The 21768-nt window shown below is 37.9% G+C and overlaps 1 protein-coding gene across 1 annotated transcript in view; it reads left to right on the plus strand.

Moving 5' to 3' along the window:
* The window catches only part of CCSER1 (coiled-coil serine rich protein 1), a 441008-nt gene that overhangs the window by 215991 nt on the left and 203249 nt on the right, over window positions 1-21768 (plus strand). Inside the window, exon 7 of the mRNA XM_065634301.1 lies at window positions 1380-1457. Coding sequence (XP_065490373.1) covers window positions 1380-1457 — 78 coding nt within the window. The remainder of the gene's footprint in view (window positions 1-1379; window positions 1458-21768) is intronic.

Below are 21768 nucleotides of genomic sequence, written 5' to 3' on the forward strand. Positions count from 1 at the left end.
ACATGCCGTTCGTTTAGCAAGTAACTGTGGTCTTTTCTTTCAGGTGCAATGTAACTAATACTTGTCTAATTAAACTCAGCGATTTTCTCAGTAGGTGTTAACTTTGAAGTCTGTGCCCTTTATTTCAGATCAGATATGAGAGTTTCTTATCCAAAATTTCGTCTTCGTTTTCATCCTGTACCAGCTGGCTGAATAAAATATGATATCTGCATAAAAATCTTCTGGTGAATGAGCTGTTAGAACATCACGGGTGGACTGTTATTCTTCACTTGAAGAATTTGGGCTTATCAAAGGGGTCATAATAGATTCACAGTGATGTGAAAGCAGATATCTGATTAGTTAATTGTATAAGCTGAATTCATTAAATCAATCTGCATTGCAATGCCACGGTGTGAAAAGAAAATGAATTTCTGGCCCATGCAAACTTGTTTTCTTATGTTCTCCATTACATCTTTTCTGTTTTATTGGTGGTCGTGGATTTTTTCATTTTAGCATTTAAGCACTTATTTCCCAAGAAGTATCATATATTCTAGATTTCTCCAGAACAATCTTGGTATTATTTGTGTATTTTTTTTTAAATCCAGATTTTGTTCTTCTGTTACTATTACTATTGCAAATTATTAAGAGTTTCCACACTTCATATCTGTCCCATCTGTAAAAATAATGACCAGTGTTGGGTTAACAGTTGGACTTGGTGATCTTAAAGGTCTTTTCCAATGGAAATTATTCAATGATTCTGTGATTCTATGCTAACCAACAGATTACTGAAAAATTACCTTAAAAGGAGTGGGTTTTGAGATCGATCTTGCAAGCATTTTGACTAGATATGTCCATTGAAGTATACTGACATAAGTTGTCTTTGCTGTTCAGTGTTTTTTTCATGTATTAGTGCTTGTTTGTAAGATATATTGACTCATATAAAAGTGGTTTTTTAAAAAATTTTGATCCAAATGCTGCCTTGCAATATATTGCTTTCCCCTTAAATTTGCCTTCTAACTTGAACATTGAGCCATCCAACAACAATCGCGAGAATACATATGTAATATAGATTGTTCTATGTGAACAAGTTGTTGTGTTCTCAGTTATCCTCTTGTATTACTCTTTTGTAGACACAGTACGTTTGCATATTTGTGCATATGTTTCCGTCTTGAATGGGGAGCTCATTTAAAATAAAGAAAATGCAAAGTATTTACCCATTAGTGGTAATTAAAGGTAAATAGCGTAGCGAGTGCTGTTGCTTTGTCCATCTAATTCTGTTGGATTTTCAGTGTTGGTTTTGAGCTCTATTTTTCTTTTTTTTCTCCCCCCCTCAAATGTAAGAAGATGTCAGTAGACCTTGACTGGCAATGCCAACTCCCGTGTGCTTTTCTTTCTTTCAGAGCACAGACATGAGTCCGGCCAGCAGCACCGCCTCGCTCCCCGTTAGCCCTCTGCCCGAGGAACCCGTGTTTTTCAAGGTACAGTTAATTATTTTCTTCATAAGCACCGTATTTGAATTTGATGTTATCGTGTTGTCTGGTATACCATGAAGTGCTATTATTACTGCTTCCTTTTCTTTAAATTACGGTGGTATCAGCAGGTGTTCTTATATATGTACCATGCAGTTTTCAAGAAACACCTAGAATAACATGTTAGTGGTTTTGAGAGGATTATTTTTCCATCAGACTAGAGGTGTAAGTCATTATTTATAGGACCGTGTTTTTATCCATCTCATCTGCCGGTGATACACTTTGATATGTCAATTCCTGTATGTGTATGTATGTCATTTTTCTTCAACAGATTTTTCTTTATATTGCATTCAAGTACATCTTTTAATGAAGCAATGATTAGTTACCACAAAGATACAGGGGATGTTAAAGATTTGTTAAAGAACTGTTTTGGCATGAATCTGGCATAAGCCACAGGCCTGTCATTTTGGTTAGTGTCAATAATAAATGATGGGACAATATTTGCAACTGAGTAAGTTTTAAACTTCTCTTTCCTCTTTTGGGGTTTAATGTTTTCGAGACCCCTAGCTCTCAGTCAGAGAGTTGTGCCAAGATATTAGAGCACACGTGTCTTTTTTTTTTTTCCTTGGGAAACCACATTGAATGTATATTGAAGTCTGCTCAACATTATAAGGCAGATTCAGTAGTTGTTTCTACCCATGCCTGGGAACCCACTAAGATGCGCCACATGCAAAGAAAGGAGCTGCTCAGTGCAGCTGAAGGTGTAAGAGGAAAGAAAATCTAGCTTGAAATAGTTGCCCTCATGCTCCTTTTCTCAGCTGAAGTGAGCAACACCAGGAGCACTCTGAGAAATCCACCATAGAGCCTTTATTGTTTTTTAAAGGAAATGTGCTTGTGTAGCTCAGAATGGATTGCAAATGACTTGTTTGAAGTGGAACAGTTTCTCTAATTAAAAAAATGAAAGTATTTCTTCATACTAAAAGTCTTCTTCCTTTATATTTTATAGTAGAAAATGGCACAAGAAACTTAAAAAAAAAAATTTAAAAAGGGCAGGAAGTGTTATTTAGTCTTTCCTCTTCAGTCAGTTTTCAAAATGGGAAACATTTTCCTTTGGAATTCAAGTAAAGTGGAGGCCGGACCAGGAAAAAGTCAAATACATCTCACAGCCAATGCCCTTAAGTAGAAATAACAGAAACTGGTACACTTTAGATTACTTTTATTTCTCCCTGCCTCACTCCACGAAAGAGCAATAGTGTTCCAGTAGTATTGTGAATGACTGGTTTTACAAGCCATAACCCTCTCCAAATGCTGTCAGCCTATAATATTGGCTTTTGATGAGGGGATGATGCATTTCCCTCAGCAACATGATAATAACCTTTCCTACCTCCTTGCTGTAGAAATGAAGATTGAGAAAGAAATTGTGTTCTGTGGTTCTGCAAACACAGATGTAATGAAGCAGGGCAGAATAAACGCTGCGTCTCTTTGGGATAGTTGGAGCTTTCGGAGCTAATGAACTTTTATATTAGACTGTGAAATGAAACCAAGCTCTCAATCATACCTGGTTTTATACCAGAAAAGAAAACCGTCCTTTCTTGGATATCGTCAATTCATCTTCAAAACAAAGTCTGCATTTCTGCAAATCATCCCATCATACTCTCATTGCTTCCAACTTCACCAAAGCAGCTGCTTGTAATTTTTAATCCCCATGGAGATGTACTCTACAAATACGAAGGAGAACCTAAGCTTGTTCAAAAACATTTTAAGATTTTGAATTTAATATAGAGAAAATCTGAAGCAAGATTCCCATGGGAACGCTTGCATTTTGTGTCTCAGCTCTGGTAACCCTGAACTCAGCTGCCATTTTCACAATATATTGCATGTGCTGTGACAATAAACATGGCCAGGAAGATCCAAATCATGTCAAACCATACTCAGGAATGTTTGGAGGAAAGTCTTTTCCAGTACAGCAAGAGATACTCCACCTTAGTGCATTGTATACCATTTTTTTGATGAAATCTTTATGCTCTTTTTGTGTTAAGACAGTACCTTTAAAGGAGTGTCAGTGATACTCAGCAAAAGGAATAGAAACATTTGAGTAAGAAATAAGGGTAGGCAACTCCACTGCTATTTCATCCTAAAAGCAACTCTGAGAACAGACAGCATACTTTTGAAAATCATTCCCAAACCAATTTTTGATAGAATACTCACAGGAATTTCTTTTTAGTGAAGGTTATTTTTATGTCAAATTTCGGCTTTCAATCCTCTGCTGTTTTCTGTGGTTAAAGCTATTTATAAAAGCAAGATCGCTTTCTGTATTGTGGGAAAAGTTTATTTCTTCTCTCACAAAAGAACATCTTCTTCATTGGTTTTGCACTGAAACTTTTCTGTAGGGAGAAATCTTCCTTTGAGCAGAAGTTTATCCCCTGTATAATATTTCTGGAAGAATTAGAGCCTTATCTTGGGGAAAAATAACATTATGTCACAGTTGAAAAATTCCAGAGTTAAGAATTTGAAATACAACAGAGCAGAATGGTATTTGTCATGCAACCTTACCCGAAGTGTTATTCTACATTATAATAGCAAAACTGTAGCTGACTCAAACATGAGTGACTTTTAATTATGACTACTTATATCTATGCTCATGAGCTGTAATTAAAAATAATCTTGCCTTTCATTTAGAAGATGGGTGAAGAAGTGGGTATTTCTGAAAGGTCAATTTACCAAGCAATGTCTAATCCTTTTTTTAGAACTTATTCCTTTTTCCTACTCATTATACTGTGCTTTATTATAATAGAATTTTATTATTTTTTATATTATTCTAAAATATAGTGACAGGTGCTTTTAAGAAGGGATCTGTGGCAGCCATTTAGTATATAATATATCTAATATTGCCTAATTATGCATTTTCTGTTATAGTGAGCACCAATCTCTCTGGTTATTAGGCACAACCAAGTTGTAGATAGTAACCATAATAGTAATTTATTATAGCAATGTTTAATTTCATTTGAACTCCATGATTAATCTCAACCATTCTTTACTAATTTACATTAAATACAAGAAAAAATCCTTTCTTTCTTTCCTTTCTGCTTTGAAGGAGCTGAGAATTTCCTTCAGCTTTTATTATTTTATTGTGTTCTGACTTGTGTAATTAATGCTCTTGATGCTCATTCCCTGAGTAAGAAATGGAAGTTCCAGCACAAGCAGCAAAAGCTAACAGTCCTTGGCAGTGGTACCACTGCTATAGGTCTCGTAAGGTATAGATCTATGTTAAATTAAATCTATACTAATAGTTCTGCCGCTTGTCCCGCAGCTGTGCAGCCTCCAGAAATGCAGATCTTTGCAGTCGGTGATGGCCATGACTCTCTCAGCTCCTCACATTGGTGCATAAAACTTTGACAATACGTACGTTTTCCGTCTGGTCAATAATCGGATTAATGTTTTTAGTACAGATGTTTGGAATAATCAATAAGACAGGCTTTTCTGAGTGATTTATAGTTGAGGAAGAATTTATCACCCAGACAAAAGTGGTGTTGAGTGCCTTTGGGTACGTGTGCTTGCCGGCTCCACGCGTGGAGCAGACAGACAAATCGCGTTCTGCACACAAGGTGGTGTTTCTAACATTGCCATTTCCTTCAGGGTTTGTAGCTCAAGGTTTGGTCTGAGAACAAAATACTTCAAGAGAGGCAGGAGCTGAAGGCTCTGCCAGCCAAAACGCGGGATCATTCAAGGAGATTTGGGTGAGCTCAGAAGTACAGTCATCCTGATACAAGGACATTTTACAAGATTCAGCTTTTTTTTAGCATTTTTCCCCCTTTTTTTAAAAAAAATTGCAGTATAGGTGCAACATATGTAATTTCCAAGTGTCACTGCTATAATTACTGAAAGAATCAAGAATGAGACTGAGAACTACGCCTGTATTACCTGATTTCTTTCTGCCTCTATGCCTTGGATCATAGCTGCCTTTCCCAAATTTTGTGAACATGCATTCTCTTTTGGTTTAGTATGTTTTCCTTAATTGATTGAAGCTTTCTTCATAGAGTGAGAGTTAGTTCCATATTTCAAAATTGCAAGCCATTGACTTGGGCAAAATCGATGCTTTTAGTGCTATAAATTCAGTTATTTTCTCAGTGAACCACATACAGGAAAAAGATTAATGTCTGTTTTATTAGACGGAAACATAGATGATGCTTCAAGTAAGGGCATGCAGAAGGATCATCGTTACTTTTTTTTTTTTTCCAGTTATCAGGGGTTCCAGCATAACTTAAAAATTAATATAATCAGTACTACAAGGGTAAATATTGGGCTCATTCGGGTTTCTTCCGTCAGGCAGACACACAGTCACACAATGAATTCTGATAATACCTGCAGGGTAAGGTTTTCCTGCTGAGTACTCTGTATCTAAGATTAAAAAGTCATGAAAGTTGTAGCATTACAGGTTGCTGAAAACATGTTATCACTAAGACTACGAAAAAAGATTTTCTTGAGGCTCTGTGGGAAGATTCCGATATCCCCACTTAATGTTCTTCCTCTTAATCATCTCGATACAGATAGTAAATCCTCCTCATTTCCGACGGCCAGGGACTCATAGGCACAAGTAAATCTGTGGGAGGACACCGGCATTTGGGAAATATGATGAACATCTGTACTGACCATTTTAACCCCACCAATTATTTCAGAGATGAAAATGTGAATCTGTATTGACCATTCCAACACATGAGTGTTTTCTGTGGTTCCATTGCTGTAAATGATATCAAATTGGAGTGTTTTCATACTATTCATTCAATGTAATAAAAATGTAGGACTGTGTGCAATGCAAGAATTTATTTAATAACAGTGGTTCGGTTTCCAGTATGTGTTAGAACAACAGATGTTTTCTTTCTACAGTAAATGAAAGCGAGGACTTGAAAATGGATTTCCTACATCTCAGACAAACTTTCTCACAGTAGCAGTTGGTCCCTCTCTCTCTTTCTGGCCAATTATTGCATTTTCCACCCAGAAAACCTCTGGAAGACACTTGCATGGGTACTTAACATGTTTTTGAAAAAACGTTTTGACTTCATCAAACAGAAGTTTTCAAATTTAAAACGTTCGTTAAAAAGTTCCTTTAGTCTTCTATGGAAACACATGTAAACAACTTTCCCAGTGTCTAAGTGACGTTAATGACCCAGCCACATGTTTTCCAACATAATCGCTTACTGTAGGAAATAGAGGGTTGTCATTTTGAAATTGTTACTAAGTTGGGTGTCTCAAAAGTACAACACTGAAAATAACTGTCTCGTTTTGGTAATGCTCTCCTAGAGTTTGAGGAGACAGGTATTTTGGTGGGCAATTTAGGCAGCTGTTAAGGAGAGTGAGAGAGATTCTGTTCATTTGAAATGCCTGAAATTAAAGGCAGGTTGAATTGCTCAGACACAGACACCTGGTGCCACTTAAGCTGCCGGGCTCTGTCCTGCCTTTCTTCCTTCTACCTCTTTAGCGAGCAAAGAACTGAGAGGTGAGGAAGGTTGTTTTGCAGTACTTTGATGTTTTTGTTGTATTCCTGTTTGTTTTCCTTTGATGATGTCTGTTGGTCATGCTGTGCCTCTTGGTAAGTTATAATCTCCTTTGTAAGGGCCGTTTAATGTTGCTGAAGAAACGGGTTTATATTGCGAGGCTTTGCTTGTGTGATACAACCGAACTAAGAAAATTCTGATGTTTGGCTGGGACTTTCTAAATGTTGTTCCTCCTCTTCCCAACCCTGTGTGTGGTTGCACCATGTTAAAGCTAGTTCTGTGTGAAAAAAATAATTTTCCCTGTATTTAAATACTGGAAGCGTACGTGGTTTTAGTATTGGGGTGAGTTCCTCATTTCTGCAGGGTGTGTTGTACCCAGATTTTGAGCCATAGCATGTGCATTCCTTTTACTTGCTGCTCTTTGTCTCGAATCCAGTAAAGTTTAGTGCACTGATAATTAGTAATGAAATATATTTGTGTATACAGGGTGACCTTTTTGTGCCTCATCATTTGTTCAAGAAATCGTCAAGCTGTCTTTTGCAAGTGAAAGAACATCTTTGTTTGTTGAAAGTTTTGTAAATGTGGCTGAACGATTTGGCTCTTAATAGTAGTCTAGGAAAGTTATGTCTTATCACACATGTAGAGAAAGAAATCCATCTATTCAGGCTTCTTCATTTATTAGAGATAAATGAGAGTCCTGAAAGGTGTTGGGAATGGAGACAATGGAAAGCGTCGGTTTTATTTCTTGTTAAAATGCTAAGAACCGAGTCTCCAGGCTGTGGGTGTGCTGCACTGTTGTTGTGAGAAACATGGGTAGGAAAATGCCATTCCTGCTTCAAGGAGCTTAAAGATAACTGTGATAGTTTTTAAAAAATTGCAGTTTTTAGATATTGTACACTTAAACATTTTTTTTTAATAGACAGATGTGGATATGATTCTCTTACAAACTGCCCTTCAAAAAAAAGGGAAAAAGAGAGCACTGTGTTAGTGGTCAAAGGAGTTGATAATGACGGGGGAAAAACCTGTGAACAGACTCAGTCACTTGATTCTGATCAGGTGAGTAATGAACAAAATGTTCAGCAGGTCATGGACAGAAATTCAGAGGGAACACAGAAACCAAGGGAAAAACAGCTGCTTTTCTCTTACATTTGATATCTTCAAGAAAGGACAAATGCTATAGGTGAGAAGGAATAAACCAGTTTTAATTTACTTAATGTTTTCTAAGGGGTTTAAACTTGCATAGCTATGAGGGGAAGAGCTGTAGACTATTGTGGGTAGCCTTCTGAATGACTTTGACATTCTAAACGGGAGTTCCGAAATATTAAATTAAGGCTAATGTGGGCAGAATGGAAAGAAGTGTCACTTTAGGTACATGACAGGTTGTGGACACGTTGATTCTCAGATCTCTATCTGTAAAACTTGATGTTTATTTGTTCTCATAAAAAGCAGCTTTCCTTCACGATAAAACCATCATTTAGCTTTGTAGGATCCTTCCAGAACAGAGTCAAGGTTCACACTTCTGTCCAAGGGTGAAGCATGTAATGCTCCACGTGACTGTACAGTGCAAATCTTTCTTTCTAGTACTTTTAACAAGATACCTAAATTTCTGGTTTATCTATATAAATCATTTCATAGAAGTAAAGTTCAGGAAAAAAATGTTTTAGATGAAACTGAACAAAGCGAAGACTGGGTCTGAGGAATTAAATGTCAAGTTTTTACAAGCAACATCAAACCATACTGTTGGTGAAGTGTTTTTTTATGTTTCACTAAAATACTTAGAGCCCCACCTCCTTCACAGGCTGCCCTGTCTATCCATATCAGATTTAAAGCGCCTAGGAAACATGCACCAACTGAAAACCTGCAGGGTATCATTATGTGTCTTATAAAAATAGATGCAAGAAAAGCATGGGGAAAACAAACACACAAAACCCCCCCAAACAAACAAAAAAAACAAATAGGAAGAAAACTGTTGACAGTGAGTGTGTAAAATAACGTAGTTAATTTGGCATGCCAATGTTCAAGATTTTAGGAGTTTCACACACAAATGTGAGTTGTTTGTTTTCTTTTTTAGTACTACAATAGGAAAAAAATTAAATATCTTAAATGTTGTTCTCACATATTGCAGCTGTGAAGTTGGATGAAGTCAGGATGCTGTTTGAGACGGGAAGTAGGAATATTATGATTTATTATTGTTTCCGAGTGATTGTTTGGATTGCTATAGATCAGTTTTCTTTGATCAAATTTTCAGTCTCTTTGGACATAATTTGATGTTTATTGCCATGCCTATGATCATTTAAAATGAATAATACTTTTTACAGGTCTTTAAGGTATTAATCCTGTAAGCCTTTTGCTTCACTCTCCTCTTTTGAATATCTTTATCCTCTCTCCATAACCACAGAATGGTTGATTCTGGTACTCTTCATCTGACTGCCATAATTATTCTCAGTGATGCTTGAGGATGAATGCAAATTTGTTAGCAAAATGATAATCCCTTATCATGACAAGAAAAAAATTTGCAGCATTATTTGTCCATAAATTAAACCAACATTATTATTGGGTTTAATCTATTTTATAAAGTGGCATGCAGCTCATAGACAGAAAGAGGTCCTTAGAAGAAATTAAATTAATTGGGAAAAATTAACGAATGTTATGAAGCTGTCATTTTATATATCTATAAATACTGCAATCGTGTAAATGCTACTCGCATATCACGCATCTTCAGCATGCAAATTTGATGGGGCCGATCATAACAAACTTGTGCAGTTCTTTATTGTTTTCTCTCTACAGAGTCCTTCCCGTGTCATGTGGAAGTGAGTTTCACTTCTCTTGTGTGTTGTTTCTCCTCTGGCAGTCTGTACACCGAGGGCTTTAAGTGTGGAAATATAAACAGCAGGTGTTTTCTAAAAAAATTTAGTCCATCTTCTGCCCCAAGGAGATGTATAAAAGGTATAAGTGCCCTTTTGTATTCAATCCCTTTTCTGAAATATTCACAATTACTTTTTTTGTGGTTTGTGGAAATCATAATTGCTCACCTGTTCCTAGGAACATATTGCACATCCCTGTGGATCGTTCAGGCAAGCAGAGTGATGCAGGCGGCCTAAGAGCATTCCCAGAAGGGTCCCAAAAGGCAAACCTAACTGAATCCAAGCAAGTGCCTGCCTCCTGAGGGAACAGATTAAGTTAAATTGGCTTATGATTATGATTTAAAGTGCATCAAATGTTCTTTGGTGATGTATCTAAGAGGTTGCTATTTGACTGTCCCATTGCAGCAGCTTCATCCCTTCAGGCTGTATTGGCAGGCTGAAAAATATGACTGAACGTGATGTTGTGGAGTGAAGCTGATTGCTTTGGCGGGTGCCTGGATCCCTCTGAGCGTAACTGGCTTGTCAGGAGGAAGGTGAGAAAGATCTGACTGCAAACAGAGGCAGCTTTCAGTGCCAGCGCGAGCAGCGGCAGAGAAACAAGTAGTCAAGAAACAGCCGCGTGACTCGAGTCAAACAAAAGATGAGAAGCAAACAAAGCACCTGCTCTGTGTTCAGACAGCTTGGTGCGGTGGTTCTGTAGGTTTGGGGCTTGTTATTTCACATGGCAAGAGCCAAAGGGAGTCCAAGCCCGGCAGCTGCTTCATTTCTGGGTGGTTGGTTGTGTCAAAGATGCCCAGTTCAAGATGGGTGGCTGGGTGAGTGGTTGGACGGGTGGATGGATGTCAGATAATGTCAGATAGACCATTCTGCTTCTCTCCTGTGTAATGGGTGAGCGACGCGTGCCCAGGTCCCTTCCAAAGCACGATATGTGCGCTGTGGGACACCACTGACCTGGAGTTTGGACCAGTGACTGAAGTAGTAATTAAAATTACCATCCTAATCAATGTGACTAATGTAGTTTGTACCTGCATTAAATTAGTCTGAAGGCAGATTAATGTAGAGGAGACGCTTTTAACCTGACTTTTCTACATTACAAGACTTGAGAGTGTTGCCAGGAAAATTGATCAAAGGGTTCAGCAGGAAAGATGTCCCTGCAGATATATAATACAATATACACAAGCTGTGCGGTGCTACTTTGCTGCCATACTGGCCTGTTATCAGCAAATATTTTTTGTGTGCGTGTTTGAGATGTGGTTTTCATAGGATCAGCGTAGAATTCAGAATGATTAAAGGAAGTTACTGATGAGTCCTTTGGGTTAAGGAAGTGGATGTTCTTCAAATGAATCGAGTAACATCTTCATACCTTGGTATGGGGGTGTTATGTGGGTGAAAAACAAAACCAAAACAAAAACCAAAACCAACCTCTGTCATGCTGTGACTAATGGACCATTAGACTGTTGAGCAAAATCGAGCATTTGGCAGCATAACCAAAGTGTTTACAACCAAGATGTTTAGTGGAATTTGCCAATCTTGAGGCTGATTCAACAGAAGCCATCTTTCTTTGCCCTGCGTGAGTTCAGTTTATCAGGTGGCTCTTTCCATCGGTGGTTTTTGGGGTTTTTTTTCCCCCGTCTCACCTGAATAACAGCATGTTCATCATTTCACCTTCCTGACTCAGTTTTGTCTCTGTGACATCAACTGTAACTGAACAGAATTATTGCACAAAATACCACATGGCTAACACAAGAAAAATCTCTCCTCTATAAATGTTTTACTAAAAAAAGGTTTCAAATACAATCTGTGGTGTGATATTTGATGTTAATCCTGTTTTTTGAATAGAAATGCTTATACACAGTATGATGAGAATCACTGCTGGTATGCGTAGAGGGGAGGATTCCTTTTGTCCCATTGGAAAAAAGATGTCATGAAAAATATGAGCATCTTATGAGATTTACTAGCTTCTTGTAGATTGGCTCTTACTCCTTTCCAGTCCTTTGGGCAATTACGTTTTGGAAGGTAAGGTTTTGGGGTCTTGTTGGGCTTTTTACTGGGAGCTGGCTGTATTTCATAGTGTGATTCTTGTCCCCAGTGGCGTCATTAGGAGTCTCCTCCAGAGAAGGTTGAACTCCAGTTCTTACGCTGTTGTTCAGTGCCGAGGAATGTGCTCCGTGCCCTTGGCGAGTTGTGATAGCTGTTTCTGATATTAAAACTGTTTGGCATAAAAATTAGTATTTACAGGTATTGTGGTGGTATAAACAAAACAGCAATAATGAAGCATGCTGTAAAGAAACACCTTACAGAAATTACTGACATGTATTTAAGCTGCAACTCTAGCTGTAAAATTATTTAAGAGTACTGAATAAAAGTCTGATAGATAAAATGACTACAAAAGAGCTTTAAAAAGATACAACCCCCTAGTCAGTTACCTAGGAATATGATGATGTTACAGCCTTAGCAAAATGATATGCTTGTAGCGATAATATTGTTTGCATGACAGCTATCATCTCATAATGAAGAGTCAACTGAGGACACCACTGGCATTTTAAAACTCTAATTTAAAAGTCCGTATTGTTAACTAGTTCACTCCTCATCTGAAGAAGGATACAGCAAGCATTAATGTATCTGCTTAACTTCCTATGTATTTTTTTAGGAGTATCAACTATTATTTATATACCAAATGGGAGCTTTATAAGAACTGCCTGTAAGCCAAGAAAAGCTACTAGACATACTGAGATGGGTGAAGTACATGGTCACTAGGAGAAAGGACTTATTGTCCAGTTATGTTGGCTAACTCAGCAGGTGTTAGATAAAAGTTCATTTTCCATTTGTCTTTTGTATGTCCTTCTAGTCCCATTTGGTTTAATTTGCTACTTTACTTGTCAGGGGGCTGGAAGAACTCTGTATCCTATGAATCGCTGACAAACAAGAATTATCCAGGAAAAGTAAAAAACCATAATTTTAGGGTGATACGTCTCTTGACAGTTGTGAATTAAATCTCTGTTATTAGGCTAGAGCTTATTGAAATAATTATTAGGCTACAGCTATTAGACTTAAAGGCATTTTTTATATTTTAAACATCATGTACATAAGAGATTTAGGCACATTTTGTGATGTTCTGATGTGTGTGATTCTCTGCTGAACTTTACTCGACAGCAGATGTTTGGTTTGTGAGCAAGGATCCTCAGTTTTGTTTAAGACCTATGATGAATACATAAACGTGAAAATCGAGGATCAATACCATCCATTACAATTTGAACTGAGAAGACTTGATAATCCAGAATAGAATTCGATAGTCGGAAATGACCTTGTTTTAAGCAAAAAAGTTGCCTAGAGAAGGAATGTAAAGTATGTCTGTGTAGCAGATGACCTACAGAATGAGTTGTATGCTTGTCAATCTTTATTATATGCCTAAAATTCTTTAGAGTATTAAAAAAAAAAAAAGCCACTGCAATAATGTATATATAGTACCGGCTGGCAAGTCTGCCACACTCCGTGCAGGCACGGAGTCATTGGGTCATAAAACACCCAGGAGTTGTGAAGTTCCCTAGTTCTTTCCTTTAAAAAGTAGATTATTATTCTTCAATGCAGGTGGTGGGGACGGGGTGGAGGAAGGGGGGAGTTTGAAAATTTTCTAATTTAAAGTAACAAAATAGAAGGGCAAACTATACCATGGAGCTGTGAAGAAGTGGCTTAAGCATCTTGTCAGTGACAGAAAATCCGGATTTAATGATTTTCCGCTTTGAACCTTGGTGCTGGCTTCTCTGGCTTAATCTTTTCAGACCTGGTATAATCTCAAGCTGCCAGAAACAGCAGTGACGTTTCCAGCCTCGCTCCTCTTGTGCCATCACCCCGCGAGTTGCCCGTTTTAATGGGGACGCAGGATCTGGGCTTGAGCAAAGGGCAGGACCTTGTCTCTTGGCGCAGGACCCGCTCGTTCCATTAAACCATTAATTGAACTGTAAGCCCAAGACAAGTGACTTACAGTAAGTGGCAGTATTTTATATTATTAGTCAAACAAAACTTTTTTTTTTTCCTTGTGTGACAAGCTAGTGCAAAATTATCTGAATGAAACCACTTTCAGTAACTTTGTAGGTGACAATGATCCAGTCAAGAACACCTGAGCATCCAGGTTCAAGTAGAATATGCTCCCGGTGGAACGGTAATGAGGACATAGTGTCTCAGACAATGGGACTTCGGTGGGTAAAGAGAAGCCCCAGAAGATTTACCTGAGAAGTGTCATGGGTGGCAGGGCTGGACCAGGCACTGGCACCAAGAAAATCCCGTTCAATAATTGCAGTGGAGTGTTGTGTGAGATGACTGCTCTTCTGCTCAAGGAAACAGAACATTTTTTACCAAAGTCCTTATAAAGTCCATCTAAACAAACAAGCATTATTCTGCTTTTGAGAAAACTCCACGTTCTTGCTTTAATTCGAGCAGAGCCTTTTGGATTGTGTGAGTTAAAGGCCCTTCAGACTTCTTCACAGAGTTTTTAGGAAGTTTAATATAAAGTTTATTTTATTATAAAGTTTACTAGCAGGCTCACTTGGGAACTGATTTTCCCCGGATATATAACCACCCACAGATACAGGTGTATATTTCTTACAGAAATACTTACTGTAAACATGCTGTCAATTCCTAGGCTGCTTTTTTTTTAAATTGCATCTGCTCTTGTTCCGAGCTGCATTTGTGTAGCTCTTGACGACACAGTGTACTCATCCTCTCGTTCGCCTTTGTTTCGTGAGAGAAAAGGGCAATAAAGGAAAAAGGGAAAAAAAGTAAATCAAATGTCAATCAAAGGTTCTTATCAAGCGCCTCAGAAGAAGAAAGGACTGCATTTACCTGGGATTTTTTTCAGAAGTAGCACTGGATTCTTTTTTCTCTTTCTGGGTGGACAAAAGGGAGAAGATTGCAGGGGTGGGAATTTCCATTTATGGCTTACAAGAATGTGTTTAAATTGCAAATAGTGTAAGGCTTGTGCTATTTTAGTGGTTTATTTCTAGAGGAAGATGGCTTTGGGTTTGAGGTACAAAAGTGAAATCTGGAGGACACAGAAGTTCTGTCCCAGAAGCCGTGTATCTTCTGAGGGGAGATAATGCAGGTGATTTAAATTCTATCTGCAGAACTACCAAAGTACATTTATTCTTTTTAGTGGTACAGTGAGACAAATTTCATTAATCCTTTGAAGTGCTCAGAAGGCAGCCGTGGTAGATGTGCAAAATATTAGTACTTGCAACTGTTCTAGATGCCAAAATACGTAAGAATAGGGCAGCGGACGTGATCCTGCAGGCTGCATACTGAAAATCATGCAAGTGCTAATTGGTTATAAGAATATTAATTCACATCACATGGTCCACGCTGGCATCTGACTTTTTGACTGCTATGAATGTTATGATTCAATTACTACTTTTTGGCAGGTCTGAGGATGTTCCATCAAACTGCTAAGATGAGGTGTGGTGTGTATGAAAGGGACAGGCCATGTCTTGCCTAGTACAGCTGTGTCTTCTATCAGGAACATGATGGAGGATTGACACCTTGCATTACAGGAGATGTTGGAATCAGCTTGCTCTAGTTCTTTTTAATCACATGCATATGATGAGATTTAGAAACCTGCCCTATTCAGTAGTTTCAAGGAAAATTATGTTCCACTCTAAGTACATAAAAGCAAATTCACCAGCACTCCAACAAGTCGGCAACTAAAAATCTTTTGCATATTTATAACAATATTGTGGTTGTGTTGTAGTAATAGCAATTAATTCTTTCTTTAAAAAAAATTAATTAGCATTCCTCTATCTGGCCATGCTGAATTGAGAAGAAAAAGTTATAATCTGCCATTTTTACTGCCGATGTCTTCATCTAGGAGTGCTATTGTACAAACAGAGCTTTAAAAAATGGAAGAGCTGAAGTGGTGTCGTGCCCTCAGATATGCAGGGAAATCACTTAAACTTGCTCTTGCAGAATGAAGAGCCATCACGTGGCAACGAGACGGTTTGGATATTGTGAGTGTACAGTAATGAAAGTTTGCTAAAAGATAGCACAGACCTGTGAGCCCCAAAGAGACACTTCATGAGTATCAGGAGCATCTTCTTTGTACCTGAGAGATCTATTTAACCCTTCTGATAGGGATATGGCTGCAACCTAATCGTTCACAAAAGATACGTGTTCCTTTTTAATCAGTGAAAAGCTACGCCATTGCTAGGTCTTTGGAATATGATATTTAATTTGAGTAATTCATAACATGTATTTTATACCCTGGGAACATAGTTATACAGATAAAAGATCTGTCAAATCATCATTAATTTCTAAAGGTTTCCGAAACCAAAAATGAGGTTCAGGAAGTGCTTCACTTAACAGTCCAGATGAGCATAAAATATTTTCATTTAATCCTGATTAGAAAATTGCCTGATTTTTACCAAACTTTTTCAAAATGATGTCATTAGAGCTCGGTTCCTGTTGCATTTGTTCTCATATGGCACACTGGCATCTCCCTATTTTGATCCTGCATTTATTATGACTTTATTACCTAAGGTTACGTAGCATTAATGCTTTTTGGGAAACTGAAATTACACATTTCAGTTTGAAGTGTTTTATCGCACAGCCAATTTTTTTACATGTACTTTTAAAAACAGTTTAGCTGCAGCTCAGATATTGAAAGATACAAGTTTTATGCCTGATCATAAACTGTAACTTTTAAAAACTAGTTGTCACATTGTACAGTGCCTGTAGCAGGATGTAATCCAGAGCATCCCTTGCTGGAGGACGGCACTGCACTCAATCTAGTCTGCATAATATTGTCCCTCGGAGGTTTCTACCCTCCACCTTCAGCATGAGCTGGTCCCTGAATCGTGGTCACCTTCTGACAAGGGAACCCTCCTGAGGCGATGAGCTTTGAGGGAGAAGCCCCATCTTGGTGCTTAGATCCGTGCTGAAACACCAGAAACTTCATTGACTTGTCTTTCTGGACCCAAACTCCCTATGTTTGTAAGTCTCTTATCCTTTTTATTACAATAAAAGTCTCCATGTTTTTGTGTGCTTTTAAAAATATCAGAAGTTTTGCTGAACAATGAGAAGTCTGAGGATGGAAATCCTTGAGCTATTTTGTATGATGGGCGAGGATAACCTGTGACTTGTGCCTACTGATACGATGGGATGGCCAAGTGCGGTGGTGAGAAAGAGCCAGACCATCTTGGCTCTCGAGAGGGGAATCCAGTGAGGTGTAATCCCTTTCTTGGTTCTCAGCACTATCCTCTGGTTTGCTAGATGGCTCTTTGACCCTTCTGTGTTTATAAGAAGGTATCTGTATTTTTTTAATAACTTCAGCTGCATTAAAAGAGGAAAAAAGTAATCAATATTTTAATTTCTGTTATGAAAATTATTCTAGTGACAGAAAGCAGAGACTGATTGTCTTTGTCAGTGCAAAGGTAATACCGTCTGGTATTGAATTTGATTATTATATGAAGCTTAGAGTAAATTTTTATTATTTTCTGTCAAATCTGTCTCAGGATATACACATTCCTCCATTAAATGACATTATGATTACCATTCTTTGGATAGTGAAGTAGGTACCATATAAAGTTATAAAACATTTATGAAATACTAACTAGTGAAGCTTGTATGAGCTGGCGATCCATCCTCTCTGTCTGAGGAGAATGAGTACAATGCTCGGCTGGGTTAAATGGAAGAGGCGCAGGTGCTGTGCTCTGCCAGCCACGTGTGGGCCATCTTTATCTGAATCCAGAGACGGAAAGTGTTACAGAAATCATGTACAGTGATCATAGCATTGTCAGAGGAAAGAAAAAAAGCCTGAAGTATTGGGCATATTTGCCTTTCCATCAAACCCCACGCTTTTCATGTAGCATCCAGAGATCTGGCCTCCTCAGCTCCTTGTGCCACCTCATTTGCTCTGACCCTTTATCTTCCATCTGTGATTATCAGCTTCCCGGTGGGAAATGACCCTTAGCTTATGTTCCTGTCTGGGCGCATTCTCTACTCGAGGTCCAGTCCGTGGGCTTTTTTTTCCTAACTCATTAAAGTCTTGTATCTTATGATCTGTAACATCAAACTCTTTTTCCTTTGCTGTCTTTTCATTGATTTGAATATCTCGTCCTGCTGGAACTGCAGTTTTCCAGTGGGGCTGCCTCTTTAAAAGAGTCTTGAATACTCAGAATTTTCAGCCGTGGGCATTTCTTGATGTAACCCTGACTTGATTCCTTAGGCCATCATTTCTTCTAGATGATTTCCGCAGGACTGCCTTTCTTTCCAGGGCGAGAATGAAAGATGAAAACTGCACCTAGTCTTTCAGCAAATTACTTTCTTACACATCAGAAGTTCAGGCATTTGATAAAACATTCATTTTATGTGGTTGTACAAGAAAATTATATTCTGCTTATAGAAATGTGGCATTATTTATATTACTGTATCTGTTTTGGTGTTGATTATTGTTGATAAGAAACTGTGCCTGAACTGGGACCGAGCTTAATGTGTAGGTAGCCTGTCACCTGTGTTCATCAGCAACTGCATGCATGTTTTCTTTTTATTTTTTCTTTTTCTTTTCTTTTTTTCTTTTCCAAGAATTGTAGGATTTCAGTTTCAGCCACTGGGGAAGATTGTATAATTCATGTCTATTTTCAAATGTATACATTTGCATTGTGTATAACAGGTTATTCTGTCCGGAAATAAGCTGGTTTATATATATTTTCTTGTTCAGTTGTGTCATGTATACGTATTTTGAATATATATTGGCACCTTCTTTAGCACTGAGAAAAGTGATTGAGTCAGCAAACTTCCTGCACAGCAAATGGTCAGCAAATGGTTCTTTTGCTAATAAATTAGAATTTTATTTACTTTTGGTGACTAGAAAGTTAATGCCTTTTGATCTCATTTATACTTAATGCATATATACTACACTTTTAATGGACTGGATTACAAAGGCTGATAGCATTCCTAAAGCATTTTACAATAGCTGATTTGTATCAGAGCAAAAGGATTTTCCTTGTGAGGTTTAGTAGGAAATTGGCACTAGGGTTAAACAGTAAATAATTCATCTGATGTTTTATGAAGAGTGAAATAATTTAATCCTTTTGTTGACAGATTTGGCTACACACCAACAACTTTAGAAGTTGTGGGAGTGAGAGTAAAAAATTATAAACCCACCAGGCAATAAGAATAGATACTGCTCTTGTAGAGGGCAAAATAGGGGCTGCCCAGATTGATCTTTATGATACCATAAACCATTGTGTTTCTCGCATAAATTGCTTCTTTCCATTGAATCAAGAAAATGTCTGCTGCTGTTTTAGTGGAAAAGGTCTGCTCTGGGGTTTTCATTTGATTTGATATCTCTGCAAAATCAGTCTGGCTTTTTCTGTTCTCCGCAGTCTAAATTCATCTCTCTGTAGGACATAAAGAATTACTGCTCAGTCCTGTAGGTGTATCACACAGGCTTAATACTTTGCATAGTCCCATTAATTTTCATAGCAAGAACTCAGCCTACTTGTACTGGTTCAAGCTATCAGTGTCTGAAGTTGCAAACAGCTCTGGGGAAAATACGTGGGGCAAACCCTCCGTCTCTGTACAACTGTGGAGATACACAAACGGTGAGAATCTAGTTCCGTGCATATTGTGGAAATGGTCTTTTGGTGGAGGAGTGGATGGTGAATTTTGTGCAAAAGTAATTATTTCATTTTTCTTAGTGCTTCTTTGTATGGTTCTGTATTAAGCTCATTAAAATGACCGTAAATTTTCTAATGCTTTGGAATTTGGCTTAGAGGTTGAGCATACCCCATTTCAGATGTAATTGGCGTTCTATAAATGACAGACATGTTTAAGTTTTCATAGACGTTTGCATGAATTCTTCTGTATATATGGCAGACCAAAGAGGCAAAGTGGTGTCTCTCCATAACACACAGGAGAAATTCTTTGGAGGCACCTTTTAACGTAATGAAAACTTCCCGTGAAAGTGAGTCATTTGATCAACAATGACAGTAAATTCTGGCATTTGCTTCAAAGATTTAACCCGTGAGACAGAGTGCTTACTACCATATTTAAAGATCAGAACCCCATTAGGATGGGTGTTTAATCATATATATAGGTATGGAAATAGATTCTGTCCCTAGTTTATAGCCGTAATTAAACTCCTCATCCACAATCTGAAAGGCACTGAAGGACAGGATCTCCACAACTGCGTTTTCTCAGTCATTCTATAATTGTTGTCATAGGATTTTCACACATCTAAATTCCTTGCCGGGGGGAAATAATCAGATGAAACCATGTGTATTCCTGTGTATTTCCACAGCAGTTTCACACCCGGATGATTTTCTCTACTAATTTTCATTAAAACTTCTGCTCTTTAACTGCAAAATCAGCCATTTTGTATTTTTGGGAGATAGCATTTGACTTTTGTAGGACAAAGCTAACGCCAATGGCGCATAAATGTAGCAGCAGCTGAGAAAAAACTAGGTCTAACTTCTGCTTGCTTTTCTGTCAGACCGAAGATGTTTGAATGGAAAGTTTTTGCAGCATTGACGTGAGCAGGTCCGGTCTCAGGAAGAGTTTCCCAGTACTCGGTGTCCATCAGCTGGACTTATCCTGAGAGCAGTCGTCTTCTTTTGTTCAGATTTTTATTTAATCTCCAACTGAGAACGTTAGCTGAGGAGGAAATAACCCTTTCTTCCATTCCTAACTTGCTGATGTAAGGTAATTGTGCTATGTAATTTGAATTGAGCAAAGCAACAGAGAACTGTTAAGCCTGAAAACATATAATTAGCTGTACAAGAGGGAGTGTAGTCAGTGCTAACAGTTCTGAAACATATATGTGCTAGCAAAATCAGCTTAATCTGCTGCTTATTTTAGATACGTAAATATGTGGTCTTTAATATTTCAGGCTTATTTTGCTGATTGTTTTTCAGTAGTTGGCTTAGTTTAGTCTCTGCCTTGTTCTTGCTTTTCACGGATGGGGCTGATGTTTGGGTTTGACCTTTTTTCAAAAGGTATCTAGAAAGAGTATGAATATAGGACAGTATGCCCTTTTCCTTGGAAATAAATAAGGGTGAATGAAATCTTGCGCATCTTTGAAGTAGGAGTCCCAGAGACCCAATTTGACATGCAGATCAGTGATATTATTTGCATAAGTCATTTGTAACGAACGGGTTGTACTGATGAAAAATGTACATTTATTTTTCGTGAGAGGAGAATAATATGCTTGATACTATGCTTTTCAATATGGATTTCAAAAAGACATACTTGAGAAAAGGTAATGAAACACACTGCAGTGAATGAAGTGCTAATAACACACTGAAGGGCGATGTTACCACCTTTAAAACACACTGTAACTGCATACTAAAGCTAAGTAGAACTTGAGAAACAGGGAAATTTGTGCATTAATTTATGATTTATTTGAAATAAGTTGGACCCATTTTCTTCAAACATATTTATTTTAAACAAAATAATAGTTTTGATTAATGTAGTTGTTCCAAACGCAGGAGAAGTAACCATAATTTTCAGCGACTCTTGCTTGTTCGCATTGCCCCGTGTTTTCTCAAAACTGGAGGCCTGTTTGCACTTTCCCTGCCAGGTACCCAGAAACTGGAGGAATTAAAATTGTGAGTTTATTTTGAAAGTGCAGCCCATTTGTTTCTGTCCGTACATACATAATTCTGAATACTTGAAAAATCCTGTTGCTCTTAGTTTTTAAAACAAAACAAAACTAAGGCTGTTGTGTATGTGGCCAAGCACTTTAGCAACAGCTTTTGTTGTTAGTACAAACAACTGAGGAGAAGTGGTAGAAGTGGGACTGTATTCTTTCCACTGCCAGTCTGATATAAATAGAATATTCAATGATGCCGGGGAACAGCATTAGCATCATTTACAGATTCAGTGACCAATTCAACAGGGATTTTCAAACTGTTCTCTTGACAAGTAAACAAATGCTTTTCCTACTGTGTCTTTATTGTGTAAGACATAGTGGTTTAC

This window comes from Caloenas nicobarica, chromosome 4 (assembly GCF_036013445.1).
Source record: "Caloenas nicobarica isolate bCalNic1 chromosome 4, bCalNic1.hap1, whole genome shotgun sequence".
Taxonomy (NCBI): domain Eukaryota; kingdom Metazoa; phylum Chordata; class Aves; order Columbiformes; family Columbidae; genus Caloenas; species Caloenas nicobarica.